Source organism: Saccopteryx leptura, chromosome 1 (assembly GCF_036850995.1).
Source record: "Saccopteryx leptura isolate mSacLep1 chromosome 1, mSacLep1_pri_phased_curated, whole genome shotgun sequence".
NCBI classification, from domain to species: domain Eukaryota; kingdom Metazoa; phylum Chordata; class Mammalia; order Chiroptera; family Emballonuridae; genus Saccopteryx; species Saccopteryx leptura.
The window spans coordinates 110,033,126-110,051,384 of NC_089503.1; the positions used below are offsets into that span (position 1 = coordinate 110,033,126).

General features: G+C 33.5%; 1 protein-coding gene across 1 annotated transcript in view; it reads right to left on the bottom strand.

Moving 5' to 3' along the window:
- Window positions 1–18,259, bottom strand: part of LOC136388117 (fibrous sheath-interacting protein 2-like) — an 89,713-nt gene that overhangs the window by 53,852 nt on the left and 17,602 nt on the right. The window contains exons 9-12 of the mRNA XM_066360119.1: window positions 12,060–12,172; window positions 11,210–11,255; window positions 9,921–10,027; window positions 7,413–7,476 (exon numbers count right to left, since the gene is read on the bottom strand). Coding sequence (XP_066216216.1) covers window positions 7,413–7,476; window positions 9,921–10,027; window positions 11,210–11,255; window positions 12,060–12,172 — 330 coding nt within the window. The remainder of the gene's footprint in view (window positions 1–7,412; window positions 7,477–9,920; window positions 10,028–11,209; window positions 11,256–12,059; window positions 12,173–18,259) is intronic.

The window sequence follows — 18,259 nt, forward strand, 5'->3', positions numbered from 1 at the left end:
TTGGAGCCAAATGACAGAGAATTTAAAATAGAAATCTTAAAAATACTCAGAGATATACAAGAAAACACAGAAAGGCAATTTAGGGAAATCAGAAAACAACTCAACGATCACAAAGAATATATTACCAAGGAAATTGAAACTATAAAAACAAATCAAACAGAAATGAAAAACTCAATTCACGAACTGAAAAATGAGATAACAAGCTTAGCTAATAGAACAGCCCAGATAGATGATAGGATTAGTGAAATAGAAGACAAGCAACTTGAGGCACAACAGAGAGAAGAAAAAAGAGACTCAAAAATAATAAAAAACGAGAAAGCCCTACAGGAATTGTCTGACTCCATCAGAAAGAATAACATAAGAATAATAGGTATATCAGAGGGAGAAGAGAGAGAAAATGGAATGGAGAATATACTTAAACAAATAATAGATGAGAACTTCCCAAGCCTGTGGAAAGAACTAAAGCCTCAAATTCAAGAAGCAAACAGAACACCGAGTTTTCTTAACCCCAACAAACCCACTCCAAGGCACATCATAATGAAGATGACACAAACCAATGACAAAGAAAAAATTCTCAAGGCAGCCAGGGAAAAGAAGAATACAACATATAAAGGAAGACCTATTAGATTATCATCAGACTTCTCAGCAGAAACTCTACAAGCTAGAAGAGAGTGGACCCCAATATTTAAAGCCCTGAAAGAGAGAAACTTTCAGCCAAGAATACTAAAACCCATCAAAGCTATCCTTCAAGTACGAAGGAGATATAAAAATATTCACAAATACAGAAAAGATGAGAGAATTTATCATCAGAAAGCCCCCACTCCAGGAAATACTAAAGGGGGTTTTCCAACCAGATTCAAAGAACAAAAGAAAACAGAACCCCAAGTAACAGCTCCACCAAGAAAACAATAAAACCAAACTTAAACTGTGACAACAAAAGAAAAAAAAGGGGAGAAAGGATGAAAATTAACAGTAGCAAAGGACGATGAAGCGCAGAAATACTCATAAGAAAGGGTACTACAATGAATATGGTAGGTACCCTTTTCATTACTTAATGGTAACCACCCTTGAAAAAACCACCACAAAAACACTTGACTTAAAAAAGGTAGCAACAGAGGAAAGAAGTATGGAATACAAACAAACAAAAACAAATGATAGAAAAACAAAAGAGAAGAATCAAACTAGATACAAAACTAACAGAACGCAATTTATAAAATGGCAATAGGGAACCCACAAGTGTCAATAATTACACTAAATGTAAATGGATTAAACTTACCAATAAAAAGACACAGAGTAGCAGAATGGATTAAAAAAGAAAATCCAACTGTATGCTGCCTACAAGAAACTCATCTAAGCAACAAGGATAAAAACAAATTCAAAGTGAAAGGCTGGAAAACAATACTCCAAGCAAACAACACCCAAAAAAAAGCAGGTGTAGCAATACTCATATCTGATAATGCTGACTACAAGACAGAAAAAGTACTCAGAGACAAAAATGGTCATTTCATAATGATTAAGGGGACACTGAATCAAGAAGACATAACAATCCTTAATATATATGCACCAAACCAAGGAGCACCAAAATATATAAGACAGCTACTTATTGACCTTAAAACAAAAACTGACAAAAATACAATCATACTTGGAGACCTCAATACACCGCTGACGGCTCTAGATCGGTCATCCAAACAGAGAATCAATAAAGATATAGTGGCCTTAAACGAAATATTACAACACCTGGATATGATAGACATCTACAGGACACTTCATCCCAAAGCGACAGAGTATACATTTTTCTCTAGTGTACATGGAACATTCTCAAGAATTGACCATATGTTGGGCCACAAAGACAATATCAGCAAATTTAGAAAAATTGAAATTGTACCAAGCATATTCTCTGATCATAAAGCCTTGAAACTAGAATTCAACTGTAAAAAAGAGGGGGAAAAACCCACAAAATTATGGAAACTAAACAACATACTTCTAAAAAATGAATGGGTCAAAGAAGAAATAAGCGCAGAGATCAAAAGATATATACAGACAAATGAAAATGAAAATACGACATATCAGAATCTCTGGGATGCAGCAAAAGCAGTAATAAGAGGAAAGTTCATATCACTTCAGGCCTATATGAACAAACAAGAGAGAGCCGAAGTAAACCACTTAACTTCACACCTTAAGGAGCTAGAAAAAGAAGAACAAAGACAACCCAAAACCAGCCGAAGAAAGGAGATAATAAAAATCAGAGCAGAAATAAATGAAATAGAGAACAGAAAAACTATAGAAAAAATCAATAAAACAAGGAGCTGGTTCTTTGAAAAGATCAACAAAATTGACAAACCCTTGGCAAGACTCACTAAGGAAAAAAGACACAGGACTCAAATAAATAAAATCCAAAATGAAAGAGGAGAAATCACCACAGACATCATAGATATACAAAGAATTATTGTAGAATACTATAAAAAACTATATGCCACCAAATACAACAATCTAGAAGAAATGGATAAATTCCTAGAACAATACAACCTTCCTAAACTGAGTCATGAAGAAGCAGAAAACCTAAACAGACCAATCAGCAGGGAGGAAATAGAAAAAACTATTAAAAACCTCCCCAAAAATAAAAGTCTAGGCCCAGACGGTTATACTAGTGAATTCTATCAAACATTCAAAGAAGACTTGGTTCCTATTCTACTCAAAGTCTTCCAAAAAATTGAAGAAGAAGCAATACTTCCAAACACATTTTATGAGGCCAACATAACCCTCATACCAAAACCAGGCAAGGATGGCACAAAAAAAGAAAACTACAGACCAATATCTCTAATGAATACAGATGCTAAAATACTAAACAAAATACTGGCAAATCGAATACAACAACATATTAAAAAAATAATACATCATGATCAAGTGGGATTCATCCCAGAATCTCAAGGATGGTTCAACATACGTAAAACGGTTAACGTAATACACCATATCAACAAAACAAAGAACAAAAACCACATGATCTTATCAATAGACGCAGAAAAGGCTTTCGATAAAATACAACACAATTTTATGTTTAAGACTCTCAACAAAATGGGTATAGAAGGAAAATATCTCAACATGATAAAGGCCATATATGATAAACCATCAGCCAACATCATATTAAATGGCGTAAAACTGAGGACTTTCCACCTTAAATCAGGAACAAGACAGGGTTGTCCACTCTCTCCACTCTTATTTAACGTGGTGCTAGAAGTTCTGGCCAGAGCAATCAGACAAGACAAAGAAATAAAAGGCATCCACATCGGAAAAGAAGAAGTAAAGGTATCACTTTTTGCTGATGATATGATCCTATACATCGAAAACCCAAAGGACTCCACAAAAAGATTACTCGAAACAATAAACCAATACAGTAAGGTCGCAGGATACAAAATCAACATACAAAAGTCCATAGCCTTTCTATATGCCAACAATGAAATATTAGAAAACGAACTCAAAAAAATAATCCCCTTCACGATTGCAACAAAAAAAATAAAATACCTAGGAATAAACATAACAAAGAATGTAAAGGACCTATATAACGAAAACTACAAGGCATTGCTAAGAGAAATAGAAAAAGACACAATGAGATGGAAAAATATTCCTTGTTCTTGGATAGGAAGAATAAATATAATTAAAATGGCCATATTACCCAAAGTAATATATAAATTTAATGCAATTCCCATCAAAATTCCTATGACATTTTTTAAAGAAATGGAACAAAAAATCATAAGATTTATATGGAACTATAAAAAACCCCGAATAGCCAAAGCAATCTTAAGGAAAAAGAATGAAGCTGGGGGCATTACAATACCTGACTTTAAACTATATTATAGAGCCACAATAATCAAAACTGCATGGTATTGGCAGAAAAATAGACACTCAGACCAATGGAACAGAATAGAAAGCCCAGAAATAAAACCACATATATATGGTCAAATAATCTTTGATAAGGGGGCCAACAACACAAAATGGAGAAAAGAAAGCCTCTTCAACAAATGGTGTTGGGAAAACTGGAAAGCCACATGCAAAAGAATGAAACTCGACTACAGCCTGTCCCCGTGTACTAAAATTAATTCAAAATGGATCAAAGACCTAAATATAAGATCTGAAACAATAAAGCACATAGAAGAAGACATAGGTACTAAACTCATGGACCTGGGTTTTAAAGAACATTTTATGAACTTGACTCCAATGGCAAGAGAAGTGAAGGCAAAGATAAATGAATGGGACTACATCAGAATAAAAAGTTTTTGCTCAGCAAGAGAAACTGATATCAAAATAAACAGACAGCCAACTAAATGGGAACTGATATTTTCAAACAATAGCTCAGATAAGGGCCTAATAACCAAAATTTACAAAGAACTCATAAAACTCAACAACAAACAAACAAACAATCCAATAAAAAAATGGGAAGAGGACATGAACAGACACTTCTCCCAGGAAGAAATACAAATGGCCAACAGATATATGAAAAGATGCTCAGCTTCATTAGTTATTAGAGAAATGCAAATCAAAACTACAATGAGATACCACCTCACCCCTGTTAGATTAGCTATTATCAACAAGACGGGCAATAGCAAATGTTGGAGAGGCTGTGGAGAAAAAGGAACCCTCATACACTGTTGGTGGGAATGTAAAGTAGTACAACCATTATGGAGGAAAGTATGGTGGTTCCTCAAAAAACTGCAAATAGAACTACCTTATGACCCAGCAATCCCTCTACTGGGTATATACCCCAAAACCTCAGAATCATTGATACGTAAAGACACATGTAGCCTCATGTTCATTGCAGCACTGTTCACAGTGGCCAAGACATGGAAACAACCAAAAAGCCCTTCAATAGAAGACTGGATAAAGAAGATGTGGCACATTACTACTCAGCCATAAGAAATGATGACATCAGATCATTTACAGCAAAATGGTGGGATCTTGATAACATTATACGGAGTGAAATAAGTAAATCAGAGAAAAACAAGAACTACATGATTCCATACATTGGTGGAACATAAAAACGAGACTAAGAGACATGGACAAGAGAGTGGTGGTTATGGGGGGGGGTGGAGGGAGAGGGGAAGGGGAGGGAGGACGCAGTAGGGAGGGAGGGAGAGATTTAGGGGGAGGGGGAGGGGGAGGGGCACAGAGAAAACTAGACAGAGGATGACGGAGGACAATCTGACTCTGGGTGAGGGGTATGCAACATAATTTAATGACAAAATAACCTAGACATGTTTTCTTTGAATATATGTACCCTGAATTATTAATGTCATCCCATTAACATCAATAAAAATTTATTTAAAAAAAAAAAAAAAAGATACAGGCTATAAAATCAGTACAAAAATCAGTTGCATGTCTGCACACCAATAGCAAACTATCAGAGAAATTAAGAAAACAATTTCATTTAAATAGCATCACAAAAAAATTTAAACAAGGAAGTGAAAGATCTGCATGCTGAAAAATATAAGACATTGATGAAAGAAATTGAAGACACAAATAAATGGAAATATATCCTCTGTAGTAATAGGGAAGAATTACTATTAAAATAGCCATACTACCCCAAGTGGTCTACAGTTTCAATGCAGTACCTATCAAAATTCTAAATCAGTTCTCACAAAATAAAACAAACATTCCCACAATTTGTATAGAACTACAAAAGATTCGAAATAACCAAACAATCATGAGAAAGAAGAATAAAGTTAAAGGCATCACACTTTTTTATTTCAAACAATATTTTGAAGGCATAATAATGAAAGCAATATTATATTGACATAAATGTAGACACATAGGCCAACAGTACAGAATAGAGAGCCCAAGAATAATGTATATATATATATACACAAATAATTTACAACAAGGAGTCAAGAATATTTAATGAGGAAAGGATAGTCTCTTCAATCAGTGATGCTGAGAAAACTACAGAACCACGTACATGCTGAAGAATAAAACTACCCTTATCTTACAGTGTACACAAAAATCAACTCAGAATTGATGAAAACCTCAAACATAAGACCTGAAATTGTAAAACTCCTAGAAAAAAACATAGAGGGTTATCTCCCTGACATTAATCTTCTCAAATATTTTTTTGGCTTGGTCACTAAAACAAAGACAATGCAAGCAAAATTAAACAAGTTGAATTACTTCAAACTAAAATACTTTGGGAAATCAATAAAAAACTATCAATAAAATGTTAAGATAACCTATGAAATGGGATAAAGTATTTGCAAAACACATATTCAATAAATTGCTAATATCTAATACACAGGGATACAACTGAAGAGCAAAGAAAAAAATACCTAGTAAAAATGAACCCAAGAGCTGATCAGCTATTTTTCCAGTTAATGAAACCAACAAAGAACAGGTATATGAAAAGGTGCTAAATGTCACTAGTCATCATAGAAATGAAAATCAAAACACCAGTCAGATGCATCTCACACCTCTTCTAATGGTCATTAACCAAAAAGTCAGAAAATAAGTGCTTTGTGATTATAACACAAAAATCTATATTTTTGAAATTTTAAAAATAACTAAAGTATTAGTATAAGTAATATGTACATAAAATGATACATTATGAATAATTTTATGCTAATACATTTGAACATTTAGGATATCTGATCAATTCCTAGAAAAAGATAACTTATAAGACTAACAACTAATCATATATTTAAAAAATCAGAATTGTAATTTTAAACTATCCAACAAAGAAAATTGCTAGACCAGATAGCTTTACTAGTAAACTCAACAAAACCTTTAATAAAAAATTAATTCAATATTTTCCATAGCTCTTTCAGCAGAAAATAAAGAATTGATGCTTATTTGGAAAAAAAAAATTATGAGAAGTGGAAATTATAAACTAAATACTACCATGACTACAGAAACAAAAGTGTAAAACAAAACATTGGCACATTAAATCTGGGTACACAGAAAAAAAATAATGTATTTGATCAAATGATTATTACTTAAAGTAACAAAAGTTTTTGGTGGAATTTTAAAAATCAACATAATTAATAGAATAAAGGAGATTTAATTTAAAACACATAAAAAAGTATACTATGGCAAGTACTATTTATTTCTAAATAGGAAGGATAGTATATATCACTTATGCCTATTGTATAAGAGCTTTGCTGACTACCCTAGGTAGTTCTAGGTTCTGTCTTCAAATTGCTCTGATTTGTATACAAACCTGCTGTCTTTATTGCTCTTATTATATTGGGTTGTGGTTATTGGCATGCCTATCTCTTTACTTCACAGTAACAGCCATGAGTAAGAACCATGGATTTTTTTTCATTTAATGTTTAGCACCATAGCCAGCATGAATCAAAAGCTCAATAAATTTTAGTTCAAAGAATGAATTAAAACATTGCATAATTTACTCAATAGCTATTTTTAATCTTTACCTGATCCATTGGAGCAGCTTAATTTCTTGTTTTGTCTTTCATTCCAATCAGCATTTATATCCTTCTGTATAATCCAAACAACAAAACAAACACATATCCTTAAAAGATTTTTTCCAGGATTTGAACAACAAATATATATGCACATATATATATAATATATACATATATATTATATATATATGTATATATATATTTAAAAAATTAAGAGTTTGTGAACTTCCCTTAAGTGTCAAGTTAAGTACAATAATTAGTGCTATTTATGTTACAACTATTTTCAGAATTTAAAATTTTATATTTATATCATAAGAGGTCTATGAGCCCATTCACACATTTGGTGTTTTGTTAAGACTCACTGGATTTAGAATGTATTTGTACTCATATCTAAGATTTATTACAATAAAAGGATACCCTGTAGGATAAGTAAGGGGAAAAAACACAAGCTGAGTCTGGAGAAATTCATGTAGTCTTCCTAAGCTCTTTCCCTGCTGTGAGAAGACGTGCTTGAGCATCTTCTTTTCTTCAGCAGTAAAAAATGCAGAAATGTGTGCAATGTTTCTACCCAGGAAATCCATTAGAAACTTAGGACTCCAAGTTTCTATTGAAATCTGGTCATGAAGTCATTCCTGCTTTAGTGCATACCCAAATTCCAGCCACCCAAAAGGTAATCAGATATTCTGCAAAAATTGCATTGTTTGCAGAGTCTAGGTACAGTGCCCCATCTATTCAGTTAGGAAAAGTTCAATTAGGAAATGCTAGAAAAGTCAAGTTATCAAACATTAGCTAAAGGCCGATGCTGCAAATAGGCCCTTCTAAAAGCATTAGTCTCAAGTTGTTATGTTAACTTTTTTCTGCACAATAGTATTCACTGGTATTTTAAAATTATATCTGGAGTGCAATGATTAGTAAAAAAGTTAATCAACTTAACGGGACAAAAGAACGGGCTTATTTTTTTTACCAAAGCTAACAATATAGTAAAGTTTAAGTAGAGCTGGAAAACAGAACAGATTCTCAGAATACATAGGGATTCCGCTGTCTAGATTTGTCCAAGAATTCATTCTGCTCAGGGAGGTAAATCCAGAGCAAGAGACTTCTCCCTTTTACACCAGTTCTGAAAGGTGAATGAATGTAGGCCCCAGATATACATTTTTTGACAGTGGTAGCCTGTGTATAACATGTAGCAAACAGGATGGATAATTATATTAATAAAATGGTATTTCTCATAAATTAGATATTTGTAGACATTTGATGCTATTTAAGACCAATGTGAATTGAAAGTTTAATAATATATATATATATATTACTTTAAAAAATCAGTTATAAAGTTTAGACACTGTTCTTTTTCTTTTTTATGAGCAAGGCAGGGAGAGAGTTAGGAACATTGAGCTGTATGTTCCCTGACTGGGGAATCAAACTGGCAACCTCTGTGCTCCAGGATGATGCTCCAACTGAGCCATCGGGCTAGGGCTTAATTTTTTAAATTTATTTACTGATTGATTTACAGAGAGACAAAGGAAGGGAGAGAGAGAGGAGGGGGAAGGGAAGCATTCATTTGTTGTTCCACTCAGTTGTACATTCATTGGTTGCTTTCTATTTGTCTCCTGACTGGGGGGTTGAACCCACAATCTTGTTGTTTGGGAACAACACTCTTCATCAACTGAGCTAACGGGCCAGGACCTAGACAGGTATTTTTTTGTTTTGCTTTGTTTTGTTTAGTAAAGGACATAACCTTAGAAATTATTGTTTGGCAATATGAGAACTTTAAATATCAAAGTTGTTAAGAAATATTTTTATGAGTCTTAGCATACAGTAAGTTTATTTTAAATGTTTATTTATATTAAAACTACTACAGGGAAGCATATCATAGTATGGATAATTATAATAATAAAATACCACATTTTAGAAGTGCTACATAATGTAGTCTGGGAGGACACAGAAAATGATGCCACTTTTCACCCTAATCAGGTAGAATTTATTCAAAAAGAATTTAATAAATTACCAGTTTATTGGTATCTCTTTCAAGCCATTATTATCTCTTTAACACAGCTGAGCCAGTTAGCACTGTGTTACTAAAGGAATAGAAGATGTGATTTTGACTCATATAATAACATGTTGGCAATCCACAGAGAAAAAAAATTGTTATATCTAGAAACTATACCCTATATTTTTTGGTAATTTTCCAACAGCAGTTAACTAATCACTGGTCAGAAGAGAATGGGGAGAAATAGTATAGCTGTCCCTGAACTATCTGTTAGTACCAGTCAAAGACAAACGAAGAAACCCAATTTGATACTTCTTCTTCAGGCTACAGGTACTTTCTGTGAACTACCATGTTGTACCCTAGTAAGACTATCTTAGGGCTATTAAAATGTTACTATGGCATGATTAATTTCAGGGAATAAAGCTGTTCTGTCTGGTCACTCCATGAATAACTTTTTAATAGCAATGATGATCGTATGATGGTACCTTATTAATTCTGTTTATATTTAGGACAAAATAAATATTACATACCTCAGGTTTTGTAGTATCTAAATAAGACTGTGAAGATCTGAAAAAGTTTTTTGTGGGTGAAGTTTGAGCTGAAATAACTGTATCTTGAGCGGAGATGTATGTAGATTCTAGAAAAAGAAGAGATAACTTTAAATATGAGAAGATGATGTTACTGGAACTAGGGTGAATATTAATGAATAAAATTGGTCCAGTGTTCCCCCTGCTGAGTTACCACAATCACTAAGATTACTATAATGGGGGATTTACTTGAGTTATGGAAATATATAAATGAATTATGTGATTTTTTGGGATGTTCACTGTCTATAAATTTTCAGTGGTTCACCATCAGTTCCAAGGACAAGTTTTTAATCCTTAACCTCTGATCTTAATTTTATAATATTATGATCAGCTTAATACCTGTAACTAACCACAGATCATGGCCAGAATAACTTTTCCTTTCATTCAGTCTGCAGTAGAAAACCATTAATGACTTGAATAACCAAAGCTGTCTTTTTAGGAAGAATACTTTCACAGAAAATGCATGGTGGATTAAAAAGAGGAGAAAGAGATGGGAGCAAGGGTATTAAAATAGTAAGGATGGAAAAAACAAGGTCAGGAGCATTGGGAATGGAAAAGAATAGAGAGGGAGGGAAATTAGGGAAGTAGATTAGGCAGAAAGTGGCAACTATGGAATACAAAGTATAAGAAGAAGAGTTAACGATAATTCATGTTTTGTTCCCAGGAGAAAATAGAGGGATCAGGAAAATGATGAATTTGACTTTGTTTTGAATTTGAGATGGTTCTTAGTCACTGGATGGAGATGTCTGATATTTTCTTTGTGTATATTTAGGATATTTATATGAAAGACCTTTTTAGTGATTTCCAGAAATCTAACAAGGCAAATAAAAAGTCAATGTACCTTTCTAGTCAAAGAGATCTGGGAAACAGGATATATTGTATGTGGTAAGTTGATGGCACTTGTGTCCATAAAGACCTTCCTAAGGACATATTTCTGTATTGTAACCTATAAAATCACAATCTGTCAATAATTTAATCTAATTATCACTATAAACAGCCAGAGCAGGGACCCTAACTTCCACACTTTGCAAATTTCAAAAGCCATACTTATTAAGCAATTACTTAACTATTTGGGCTAATTATAACATCTATAATTATAAATAATTCTATACCATGCTTCATTTTCTAAGATAACTATAATTTTTAGAGGTAGGTAAAACTTGAAAAACTATTATGAGACCATAATTATATTCTTAACAAATAATAAACAATTATATTATTCATTTTCTTACCTTTATCATTGCAAGTATTTGATTTTTTAGTTATCAATCCATCTTTCTATATGATACAACATTAAAGAGAAAAAACATTCATTAGTAACTATATTTCTGGAAAAAGATTTTGCCTTCTATCAACCAAATACACATTTCCCTCTTCCCTTTATCTTCTAACTCTGTCATGAAAACTATCTCAGGAACAATATTTTACCAACCTCCTAGGTTACCTTTCACAGGGATCTCAAATTTAACTATTTTGGAATTGAGTTTAGCATGTAGCAATGTACAAACTTGTTCCTCTTCCAATATTCCACATGTTGTTTAAAGCATGGAGTTAATTTAATGGTTGGTTCTAAAAGTTTAGAGTCATTCATTTTGTCTCAGAGAAAGACAATCCAATCCATTCCAATTTAATCTAAAGCTTAATATGCACACTGCTTATAATCAAAATAAAATTTATCACCCCGGAATCTCGTTTTACTGTGACTCTCTGGCCCACTAGAGAATGAGTACTTACGTGATTGTCTCATTCACCTTTGTATCTTATGTCACCCAACTTCCTCATTTTCCTTCCCTTCTGGCTTAGTACAAGACTTGATCAGCAGTAGATGCTCAATAAATATTAGCAATTATTATCATTATAATTGCTAAATATTTGTTTAGATTAGTTTCTGCTACATTATATAATGAGTTTAGCACAAAGGTAACTCAACACACTCAGGGAAGGGTTCAGTATTCCTGAATAGAACCTAATATTCCTAACCAATCAGTACCATGCTAATAGTAAAAGGTAGAGCTTATAGAAGTAAAAGTTACTAGATAAAATAATAATCAGCATACAAAAGTTCGAGATATAATTTTATACCTTTTTTTCAGTGCCATTGTATCTTGTATTTGACTGAAAAACTGGATTTGATGATTTTTTACCAACATTCTTTGAATTACTTTGAGATTGATCAATAAAATTTGTTGCAGGATCTAAAAGCAAAAGAAAGAAGCAAACACTGTAGTTCCACTAAAAATTATAGAAATATAATTGAAATATAATATACTGTGCTTAAATTAAATGGTTTTATCAATTTTAAAAAGTCTACAGCTTAGAAACCATCACTGTAATTAAAATAACATTTCCAGTGTTCTCAAAAGTTTTTTCATCCACCTTTTTAATCCATCCATCTTTCTACTCCCATCCCTTGACAATACTGCTGTGTATCTCTCACACAAGATTATCTTGAATTTTGTAGAATTTTGTATGAATAGAATTATATAGTTTGTACTCTTTTTTATTTTTACTTCTTGCTTGGCTTCTTTCATTCAACATAATGTCACATGTAATAATCATTTTTTCTAAGAAGATTTCCAGTGGATGGATATGTCACATTTTTTTTGTTGTTGTTGTTACAGAGACAGAGAGAGGGATAGAGAGAGGGGCAGATAAGAACAGGCAGACAGAAAGAAAGATGAGAAGCATCAATTCTTCGTTGTGGTACCTTAGTTGTTCATTGATTGCTTTCTCATATGTGCCTTGAGCAGGGGACTACAGCAGACAGAGTGACCCCTTGCTTAAGCCAGCGACCTTGGGCTCCAGCTGGGGAGCCTTGCTCAAACCAGATGAGCCCACACGCAGGCTGGAGACTTCAGGGTTTCAAACCAGTCTGACATTCTATCCACTGTGCCACTGCCTGGTCAGGTTATGTCAAAATTTTTTATATATTTTTTGTTGTTTGGGTTGTTTATAATTTTTAAGTAAACCTTTAAGAAATTTTATGCATAAGTCTTTGTGTGGATTTTTTTTTCATTTTGATTGGGTAAATACTTAGTATTGGGATGACTGTGTCATATGGTAGTTATGTGTTTAACTTTTAAGAAATACTTAACTGTTTTCCAAAGTATTTTTACCATTTTATATACCATTCTTCAGTTTATCAGCATTTCAATTCTTCTACAACTTCTCAATATTTAGTAATCAGAAGGAAGAAAACAGTAAAGATAAAAATGAAAATTAAAAAAAAAGAAAAACAAGAGACAAAACAAAACTAATAGTTTACTCTGAGAAGTTGAAAAAGAATAAACCAGATTGACCAGAAAAAAGAGATGACACAAATTTCTAGTACCAGGAAAATTAGAGATAACAAGATAACAGCTCAACAGTTTATAGATAATACTAAAAATAAGAATAAAAGAATACTATGAAAAATGTATGGCAATAATTAAAAAAATTTATATGCAAGGGACAAATTCCTAGAACAATACAAACTACCAAATTTTATACAAGAATAAAGAGATATTGTAAAGAACCTCATATCTATTAAAGAAATTAAATATGTAATTAAAACATTTCCTCAAAGAAAACTCTGAGCTCAAGTGACTTCAATTCTGAAGCTGTACCAAATAGCTAAGTAAAAATTACATGAATTCTGCACAAACTCTTCCAAAAAGTTTAGGAGTGAATACTTCTCCCAAATCATGCTTTGATATCAAGATCACTGCCATACCAAAATCATTAAAGCCTATCAAAGAAAGCAGTTGAGTTATTAGCCTCCAGGCTTCAAGAAAAGAATGTACTTCACCAGTCATCCAAGGAATCCCATTTCAGGAAGCATGAACAAATTTTTGTGGACTTTTTTTTCCAAAGACAAACACTTTGTTTACTGTCATGATATCAGTATTCTTCTCAGCCAGCTAGGTGTTACCACTTACAGTCCAACAGAATGGCAGCTATTTCTTGCCAGCTCTAAACGGAGTCTGAAATGTGTTGTCCTACACAACGATAATGTTTGTGCAGTGGTTTCAATTCATTATTCAACTAATCTGCAAGAAGACTATAATGAGATAAAAATTGTCCTTGACTTTTTGAAGTATGAGGAGCATAACTGGATCATTTGTGTGGATCTTAAAATGGTAAATTTCCTGCTAGGACAACAGAGAGGTTTCATGATGTATCCTTGCTTTCTGTGTTTTGGGGACAGCCGTGCTTGGCAGAAACACTGGACACAGAAGGAGTAGCTGAAATGTGAAGTTCTGGAAGAAGGTATGCAAAATATTGTAATGAACCTGTAGTTAATTGAGACAGGATCATTTTTCCCCCACTTCACATCAAACTTGCTTTAATGAAGCAATTTGTTCAGGCTTTGAATAGAGAAAGTAAATGCTTTCAACATATTATTTCTGCTTTTCTTGCCTTGTATTTTGAGAAGATAAAAGCAGGTATATTCGATATACCTCAAATTATTATATTTTCACAAAGATGATGCCAAAGAAGCAATTCTACTTCATTATGCATTAAGATTCACTTCTGGAAAGTCACCTTGATAAGTTTCCCGAAAATCTTGAAAATGTTTGTGATGAGCAGGGAGAACGCTTTCATCAAGATCTGAAGATAATTGAAGAGCATTATCAAGGGCGATGGGACAGAAATATGATGGCAGACTACTGCTGGAGCATGAAATGAGATTGTCCTCACAAGTACACAAACACAAGAGCTACAAATGCAAATTTTTGCCTGAATAGAATTTAAATAAGTTTTGTGCAAATTTTATGATTAAAATAAGTGTTTTAATATGTTGTACTTTGAAATTGTAGGCAAATTCTGATGCAGTCATATCTTTTAGTGTATTAGTGTATTTACTGCATTATATAAATTATTATATTTTCACAAAGATGATGCCCAAGAAGACATTCTATTTCATTATGTTAAACTAAATTTTGAAAATTTTACAGTAAGATGAAAACCTAAAATCTTGAATAGCAAAAAACTGTAGCTTACAGAGAAAAAACTAATGTCAGATTTGAGATCAGCACACTCGAATTAGGTAAGAACAAGTGTTTTTTGGATGCAACAAAAATTTTGTTCCCCAGTGTAATGAACGGGTTAACAATGAGATCAAGGAAGAAATCAAAACTTTCCTTGAAACAAATGAAAATGAACATACAACAACTCAAAATTTATGAGGCACAGCAAAAGCAGTCCTTAGATGGAAGTTCATAGCATTACAGGCATACCTTAAGAAGCAAGGAAAAGCTCAAATAAACAACCTAACCATACAACTGAAAGAACTAGAAAAAGAACAGCAAGTAAAGCCTAGAGGAAGTAGAAGGAAGGAAATAATAAAGATCAGAGTGGAAATAAATGACAGAGGCTAAAAAAATAATACAGAAGATCATGAAACCAGGAAGGAGCTGGTTCTTTGAAAAGGTACACAAGATTGATGAACATTTAAACAGACTCACCAAGAAAAAAAACAAGTACTCAAATAAAATAAGAAATGAGAGTGGAGAAGTAACAACTGACACAGCAGAAATACAAAGAATTGTAAAAATACTATGAAGAACTGTATGCCAAAAAATTAGACAACCTAGGTGAAATGAACAAAGTCCTTGAAACATATAATCTTTCAAAAATCAATTGGGAAGAAACAGAAAACAGAAACAGACCGATTACAACAAATGAGATCAAAACAGTTATCAAAACACTCCCAACAAACAAAAGCCCTGGGCCAGATGGCTTTATAGGCGAATTTTACCAAATATTCAAAAAGAACTAAATCCTATCCTTCTCAAGCTATTTCAAAAAATTCAAGAGGAGGGAAAACTTCCAAGCTCCTTTTATGAAGCAAGCATAATCCTTATTCCAAAACAAGGCAAATATAATACAAAGAAAGAAAACTATAGGCCAATATCCCTGATGAATTTAGATGCTAAAATCGTCAACAAAATATTAGCAACCTGAATCCAGCAATACATGAAAAAAATCATACATCATGACCAAGTGGGATTTATTCTGGGAAGGCAAGGCTTGTACAATATTTATAAATCAATCAATGTGATTCATCATATAAACAAAAGGAAGGAGAAAATCACATGATAATATCAACAGATGTAGAAAAAGCATTTGATAAAATCCAGCACCCATTTATGATCAAAACTCTCAGCAAACTGGGAATACAGGGAACATACTTCAACATGATAAAGGCCATCTATGACAAACCCACAGCCAACATCATACTCAATGGGCAAAAATTAAAAGCAGTCCCCTTAAGATCAGGAACAAGGCAGGGTTGGCCCCTTTCACCACTCTTATTCAACATAGTTCTGGAAGTCCTAGCCACAGCAATCAGACAAGAAGAAGAAATTAAAGCCAGCCAAATTGGAAAAGAAGAAGTAAAACTATCATAATTTGCTGATGATATGATACTGTACATAGAATACCCTAAGGTCTCAGTCAAAAAACTACTGGACCTGATAAATGAATTCAGGAAGGTGGCAGGATATAAAATTAATATTCAGAAATCAGAGGCATATTTATACACCAACAATGAACTGTCTGAAAGAGAAATTAAGAAAACAATTCCCTTCACTATTGCAACAACAAAAAAAAAATAAATAAAGTACCTAGGAGTAAATTTAACAAAGGAGGTTAAAGACTTGTACTCGGAAAATTTTAAAACATTTATAAAAAAAATCAAGGAAGATACAAACAAGTGGAAGTATATATCATGCCCATGGATAGGAAGAATAAACATCATTAAAATGTCTATATTACCCAAAGTAATTTATAAATTCAATGCAATTCCCATTAAAATACTAGTGACATACTTCAAAGATATAGAACATATATTCCAAAAATTTATATGGAACCAAAAAAAGAACATGAATAACCTCAGCAATCTTGAAAAAGAAGAATAAAGTGGGTGGTATCACACTTCCTGATATCAAGTTATATTACAAGGCCACTGTACTCAAAACAGCTTGGTGCTGGCATAAGAACAGGCATATAGATCAATGGAACAGATCAGAGAACCCAGAAATAAACCCACACCTTTATGGACAATTGATATTTGACAAAGGAGGTAAGAGCATATAATGGAGTAAAGACAGTCTCTTTAACAAATGGTGTTGGGAAAATTGAAAAGCTATCTTCAAAAAAATCAAACTAGACCACCAACTTACACCATTCACGATAATAAACTCAAAATGGATAAAAGACCTAAATGTAAGTTGTGAAACTATAAACATTTTAGAATAAAACATAGGCAGTAAGCTCTTCGACATCTCTCACGGCAATATATTTGCTGATTTATCTCCATGGGCAAGGGAAATAACGGACAGGATAAACAAATGGGACTATATGAAACTAAAAAGCTTTTGCACAGCAAAAGACAATATAAACAAAATAAAAAGACAAACCACACAATTGGAAAACATATTCAATAACACGTCTGATAAGGGGTTAATAACCAAAATTTATATATAAAGAACTTGTAAAACTCAACACCAGTAAGATATAAAGAATGCAATCAAAAAATGAGGAAATAAATAGACACTTCTCCAAAGAGGACATACAGATGGCCAGTAGGCATATGAAAAAATGTTCAACATCACTAATCATTAGAAAAATGCAAATTAAAACCACAATGAGGCCCTGGCTGGTCGGCATGGCATGCAGAAGTCCCGAGTTCGATTCCCGGCCAGGGCACACAGGAGAAGCGCCCATCTGCTTCTCCACCCCTCCCCCTCTCCTTCCTCTCTCTCTCTTCCCCTCCCACAGCGAGGCTCCATTGGAGCAAAGATGGCCCGGGTGCTGGGGATGGCTCCTTGGCCTCTGCCCCAGGCACTAGAGTGGCTCTGGTCGCGACAGAGCGACGCCCTGGAGGGGCAGAGCATCGCCCCCTGGTGGGCGTGCCAGGTGGATCCCGGTCGGGCGCATGCGGGAATCTGTCTGTCTATCCCGGTTTCCAGCTTCAGAAAAATACAAAAAAAAACAAACAAACAAACAAAAAAACAAACCCACAATGAGATACCACCTTACACCAATCAGAATGGCACTCATTCACAAAACAATGCACAATAAATGCTGGTGAGGGTGTGGAGAAAAGGGAACCCTCCTGCACTGCTGGAGGGAATGCAGACTGGTGCAGCCTACTGTGGAAAACAATGTGGAGATTTCTCAAAAAATTAAAAATTTAACTGGCGTTTGACCCAGCCATTCCACTTTTAGGAATATATTCTAAGAATATCAAATCACTGATTCAAAAGAAGAAATGCACCCCCATGTTTATTGTAGCA